Source organism: Trichechus manatus, unplaced genomic scaffold, assembly GCF_000243295.1.
Source record: "Trichechus manatus latirostris isolate Lorelei unplaced genomic scaffold, TriManLat1.0 scaffold00002, whole genome shotgun sequence".
Classification (NCBI taxonomy): domain Eukaryota; kingdom Metazoa; phylum Chordata; class Mammalia; order Sirenia; family Trichechidae; genus Trichechus; species Trichechus manatus.
The window spans coordinates 2,908,342-2,914,953 of NW_004443938.1; the positions used below are offsets into that span (position 1 = coordinate 2,908,342).

Sequence of the window (6,612 nt, forward strand, 5' to 3'; positions counted from 1 at the left end):
GGGCCCTGCAGGGAGACCGCCACACCCAGTCTGCGCAGGTCTCAGGCCCGGGCTGACACCTGACCCAAAGCTGAGGCTCTGAGCAAAGCCGTGAGGGGCCCTGCAAGGAGACCGCTGCACCAGGTCTGTGTGCGTGTCTCAGGCCGGGGCTGACACCTCACCCACAGGTGAGGCTCTGAGCAAAGCCGTGAGGGGCCCTGCAGGTAAGACTGCTGCACCCAGTCTGCGTGTCTCAGGCCGGGGCTGACACCTGGCCCTGACACCCGGCCCTAAGGTGAAGCTCTGAGCAAAGCCGTCTGGGGTCCTGGAGCCTCGGCCTGGGGCTGACCCCTCAGCAGAGGTATGCCTGCAGTGAGGGGAGAGCCCCTGCAGCTGTTCTTCCCACCGCTGGTGCCCTATCCACCTGCAAGACCGACAATCAAGTCGCTAGATAGTACATTCTTACTTCTGAAAACTTAACATTACCAAAGTGGAAATCTTACTCCCTCCCCAAAAAAGTGTTACTAGATAAGGACAGTAAGAAAAGATCTTTGTTTTCCAGGAAGAGGCCCACGCTGCAAGGCCTCAGACAGGCACTAGGTGGAGCCCAAACACCCTGGAGTCCTTACTGAGCTGACTTTCACAGCAGTGTTTTATAAAAACAGATCACCTTAGACGTACAGGCTCTGAGCACACGACGTGTGTCACATGTGTGTGCATGTGCAAACATGCACGTTTAGGAGAAGAAGGCAAAGAACAGAAGACTTTCCTGGACCTGAGACTTTCACAGATTTTGCCCCCCAGGGCACTGGAAGGCAGTGTGTGCTTTTCCAGTTTTCTACAGTAATCAACTACATGTTCTGTTGACAAACATGATCTTCTCCATGAGCACAGAGAATCTGCAGTATTGATCACATGGAGACTAGAGGAGACAGATCTTAGTATGTTTCATTATCACCGATAGGAGGAAAAAAAAAAAAACCTCAAAAAACGTCCTACTTAGACGGGATAATTACATAAAACAGCGTAATTCTTCACAAAGAACAATAAAGTGTTTTAAAGTATCAGCTAAAAATAAAAATAAAAACAGTTGTACGACCAGCCAGAAGTTCCAATTTTAGGATGATGAAGTAAAGGTCTTTCTGTCCTCTTCTTTCCAGCCCAAATCAATAAGAAGAATAAGAACCAGAACCACCCCAAATCAGTAAGAGCCAGAAGCACACCCCCGACTTTGATTTTTAAAAAACAAAACAAAAAATAAGCCATCTGTTCCTAATGAAAACTACTTTAAGCATAATCCCAACACTCAAAAATTCTTGAAGCTTATCTGCAGTATTTACCCCTGTTTGTGCCTGGGGCCTTTGACCATGAGACCCCCATCCACAGATCTCTTTGCAATAGTGTGATCCTGGCTGGGGTCCACGAACTTGAACACGTGCAGTGATCCAAACTGGACCTTCATGCCACTCTGCAGCATGGTGGTCTCTGAGATGAGCTGGCCCTCCACGTACGTCTCGGCATCCATGCTTCTCGGGGTCACAGTCACGACACCATCCATGTTTGTGAGGTCACAGTGATGAGGCTGGATTCCTGAGCCAAAGAGCTGAAAATACAAGAAGCCAAAGGAACTTCCATCATCAAGCACATAATATGTAAAACCAGAACTTTAAAACTGTGAATTCCCTTCTAAGACAAACATAATAAACACTGGAGTTTCAGTGCCTCTGTGTGTGTGTGTGTGGGTGTGTGTGGATCTTCCCCGAATTGTATCAAAATAATTAAGCACTATCAAAATAATGTCAGAATAACTAAACATTTTATTTTTATCATCCAGTGACTTAAGGCATATTTTAACTTCCCACTAAAAAGTGTACCATCATCTTAACAAACATGTTTTAGTTAGTGAATGGTTTAATCTATAGATTACGATGATTAAAAGTTCCTGTCTGCTTTACCGCTATGCTAAGAACGCAGCCGTGCAGGAACTGAAATGACCTTCACGCTCTGTCTGAGAGACCAGCAGCACAGAGTACAGAGACCTGCGAGTTCAACTTGACTCAACTCAAGTCCCACCTTACTTGCTCAAAAGAGTTTGTTAAGTTCTGTTTTAGGTGGCTGAGATGCATTCGACTGACATTTTAACTGTGACTTTCTGAAGGCCTACGACTGAGTGTCAGACCCAGTGACGGGCACACTCACACTGGCTATCACGCCCTCCATCCTGAAAGCAGACGCACACAACAGTTGTCGCCACCTTTAGAGAAAAGCAAACGGTCTCGGAGGAACTGGATCACCAGTCCACTTCTAGAGGTGGAGCTTGGATACAAACGCACACTGCTCTTCACACCAAGGCAGAGCAGAGTAGCCCAGACTAGACAAAATACTTGTATCTAATATAAGGTTTCCACATCAATTCATTCGCTCCTCTTTCCTTCCTCCATTCACGCCCCACCACCTGGCAGGCACTGTACTGTGCGTGACTCCCAGTTACCGAGACGGCCAGAGCCACCACAGGCCCGCTCACCTGGATGGAGTTGTCATCAAACTTCTCTGTCCCCACCTCAGTGACGCTGAGCTGAAGGCGGTAGAGCTTTGGCTTATCTCTGGAGTCAGAGCCATCTGTGAGAAGAAGAGGAACAGAGTTGCCTTTGCAAAGCCCAAGCTACTCGAGATTTTATTTGAAGGAAACAAACAAAAAGCTACCTTAGAAGTGACACTACAGCTCTCACTTGTTCTCAGGATTTCTTTTCAAAATGCTCCAAATTTATATCACATAATTTAACAAATTTGATGCAGAATATTCAAATTAAGAAATAAACACATCATCAGCTTTTGTTTAACAAAGTGTTAACACCGCCCTTCATTCCAACCGTTTCTTATCACATAAGAACTTTTCTCTGCCCTGCTACCCTGGACTTGTTAACAATTTCTAAGGACGGTTCTACTAGCAAAATGAAGCTCCTCAAAGACGGCCTCAGCACCAGCCCAGCTCGTCCGACAGTGAGCTGCGGCCTGCGTGGCCCAGCGGCACAGGCTGACGGCGCACACCTGTACCACGTGTGGAGCCTGGCAGAGGCCTGTCCTCAGAGCCCAGTCTTCAGGGACCAGGCCTGAGGCTGTGTCTTCCGAGCACCCCCCACCCCTACCCCTGGGATTCTGATGTCCATTCCGGATTATGAACCACTCTTAAGATGCTTACTAGCATGGAATGGGGTGGGGGAGGGGCAGAAAAGACGACTAGCCTTTGTTTTTGTCGTTGTATGCCTTTGTGAACTGTTGAAATATTTGATTTCCCTGTACATGAATGTCTATCACGGGGATGGGGCGGGGAGGAGGAGGAGGAAGAGGAAGAAGACCCCCTGCCAAAGGCATCTGTCCCACTCACGTCCAGATGTTTACTCATTTCTCGCCCACCGTACTCCATCTAGTGCAGTATGTCAGCGGAAGACTCACTCTGCTCTCAGAGATGCTATGACAGGAAACAATGTGTCTCCCAGAACCGGTGACCTTGGCCACCTCTGCGGTCACCCTGCGCGCACAGCCACGCCTATTCAGCTGGTGTTGCACACGTGCCACACGAAGTGTCCGTACAGGGAGGCCTTCCTGACCCACGCCACTGCTTACTTCCTACCTTTCAGGGTCCCTCACTCAGTGGCCAGCCCAAAGCTCAGTCACTGGATGGGGAAGTGAAGCTCTGGGCACATCAGAAGTTGAAAGCTGTGTAATGTCTGCACTTACACATCCAGCTCCAGACAGCTAAACTCTCTTAGCCAAGGCATGGTCTGAATTCTCACAGGCAAAAGACACCACAAATATGCAAGCTGTGAGAATTTTTGCCCATTTTAGAGTACACAAAATAATGTTCTGATGAAAAAATTTCAGATTCTGGAGTACTTCAGAGATCTGTGAAATTGGTGTGAGGGCGGATGAGCAACACGGACATCATGTGCGTTAGAGTGGATTCATCCTCCAACTCAAACTGTTCTTACAAAGTGCTTATCCAAAGATGCGGCGTCAGAGTCATCTGGGGTTTACTGAACACAGTTCCCGTCCAGACTTGCTGAGTCTAGGCCCCCAGCAATGCTGACTGTTCTGCTCTGTTTCAAACAAACACACGCCCTGGTTAAGAGCTATTCTGTGTCCCTCGTATGTCCTCCCACAGAACCCTGGGTTACGAAGCCTGTTTTATTATGATTGCCATTTACTTGTCTCTCCCGCCTCCCCTGAGCTCCGTGATGGCTGAGTTTTGTAAATGTCTTTATCCTCACACTCAGCGGTGGCTGGTTCTGCCCAATAAAGACTGAACGAATAAACAGAGAATAATGAGTGATTAAAAATGAAGAAAATGATGTAATACACAGAAATTACACAAATTATAAAGAAAGTAAAAGGAGCAAATAAGTGATCATGTGTAAAAAAACAATTCCTTGAATATAAAGTTAAAAACACAAAAACATGAAAAACATCCGCGAAGAGTGAAAGAAAACTTCACATTAATATTCTTCTGAATTTTGAACGCTTCTGAAAGCTACCTTATGAGCCATCTAATTAAGACAGACACCCTCCTACATCACCCTTCACATCAGCGGACAGAGAAGTATACAGAGAAAGGAGAACACAAACTTCCTTCCCATTCTCACCACCTCACTGTAACAACGGAAATCTATCGACAGATGGATTAGAGATCACCTTCTTTCCCAGTCTCTTTCTTACCACTTCACAATAATAACAGAAAACCATAAATACAGCTTCTGTACGTTTTTAATAACCCAAATGCGGCAGTCACACTTGGGAGATAAAATGGTGTTTGGTTTGATTTGGGAAAGGTGGGGAGACGGGAGGTGGGCGCAGCTAATGTGTAAATAACTGAAATCTTTCTTCTTGTCCATTTCCCTCTTATTTTATTAAATGCACAACCATCACCTTATAGGCAGCAACAAGCATATAAATTATTGCCTAAAACAAAAATTCCAAATTCTCCTCCCCTCCTCAGTAGGTATTCTTTCTTCCATTACTGCTGTTGCTGTGTGCTCTCGAGTCGACTCTGACCCCCAGGGGCCCCATGTGACGGAGCAGAACTGCCCCACGGGGTTTCCTACACTGTGATCTTTATAGGCAAAGCAGCCGTGCTGGCACAGTAGTTAGGACACTGGCCGCTAACCGCAAGGCCAGCGGGAGAAAGATGTGGCCGTCTGCTTCCGTAAAGATTACAGCCTTGGAAACCCTACGGGGCAGTTCTACTCTGCCCTACAGGGTCGCTAAGAGTTGGAATCGACTCGATGGCAACGGGTTTGGTTTGGTTTTTGGTAATCTTTATGGGAGCAGATCGTGGAGATGCTGACCGGTTTGAACCACCAACCTTTCAGTTATCAGCCGAGCGCTTAAGTCACTGTACTGCCAGGGCCCCTTTTCTTCCCACTAGGTAACCACAAATAACTGCGAGCACCTCTAAAAGCACAGGGACAAATCTCTCTAAACACCTACCCCACGTACGACAGCACTCCACCAGAAAGCCTTCTCTGAAGTTCCAAACAAGAAGAGGAACTAGACCCACAACAACAGTCTAAGAGCGTCTCTTAAAACACACCTCCATTTTCACTCCAAGGCCACTTCTAGAACGTGATTCTGCCTCGGCCCGTGGGCACTTTCCAGGGTGATCCGCGGTAAGTTAGAGCACAGGACTAAGGGGTGGATGGATGATTCAGTAGGAATGCACACTGTGCCTGCCCTGTCCCCGCCTGCCCTGTCCCAGGCCTGCCCTGTCCCAGGCACCCTGCTGGGCGCCAGAGTGTGGCTGCAGAAAGTGGACGGAAGTTCATGCTCCTGTTGAGTCTGTATTTTAGTGGACCAATACAGCAGTCAACTAAGAAACTACTGAAAAAATCTGAACCTTATTAAAACATACATCATTGAGCATATTTTGGCTAACTATTGAAAAAGAAAAAAATCTAACTCTCCTCAATTACAAATGGCAAAAACCTAAGGACGATTTGGTCAAAGTTGACTACTCTGCTCATTTTTTCACACACACCAAGTCAAACTGGAAATGCATTTTCTCTGTTTTGTTCCATTACTTCACAGTATGAAATTAACAAACATGAAAACAAAATGATAAGAGCATTTTTAACAATAAATTAACCAAGAGATTTAAAAATGTTTTAGATACTGTATGCATATGCACAAACAGCAAAATGGGTAATAAATATTCCTTGTTTATATTTAAAAAAGAAAAACCAAGACTCTGAGTTTGGTTAATGTCTAATGAAATAATACATATGATCCGTTTAAAGAAAATCCAACAAATTAACCTAAGATGCTAAAAGGTGAGTACACTTTATACAGCTTGGAAAAGTAGGTGATTTTAAATTTAACATGTAAAAAAACATTTAAAATACAAAATACACAAAGAAGTATTCCAATAAAAATAGTAACGAGTTATTTAAGAAAGATGGAGATACACAAAATATGACGACATACTCCAAGCAAGAAAGCACAGCTTTGCTGAAAAACATGGTGCCAGCCAGGCGGCCAAGAGCCCGAGCGCCCCTACAGCCCGGCCAGGTGACAGGGCAGAGCGCCCGTGAGTCCATGGAGCACGCACAGAACAGACAGTGAGGATGCGTAAACGCCAGG

General features: G+C 45.9%; 1 protein-coding gene across 1 annotated transcript in view; it reads right to left on the reverse strand.

Annotated features, from left to right (window-relative positions):
• AFDN (afadin, adherens junction formation factor) overlaps positions 1-6,612 on the reverse strand; it is a 119,870-nt gene that overhangs the window by 74,906 nt on the left and 38,352 nt on the right. The window contains exons 8-9 of the mRNA XM_023728482.1: positions 2,504-2,598; positions 1,320-1,582 (exon numbers count right to left, since the gene is read on the reverse strand). Of these exons, the coding sequence (XP_023584250.1) occupies positions 1,320-1,582; positions 2,504-2,598 (358 nt within the window). The remainder of the gene's footprint in view (positions 1-1,319; positions 1,583-2,503; positions 2,599-6,612) is intronic.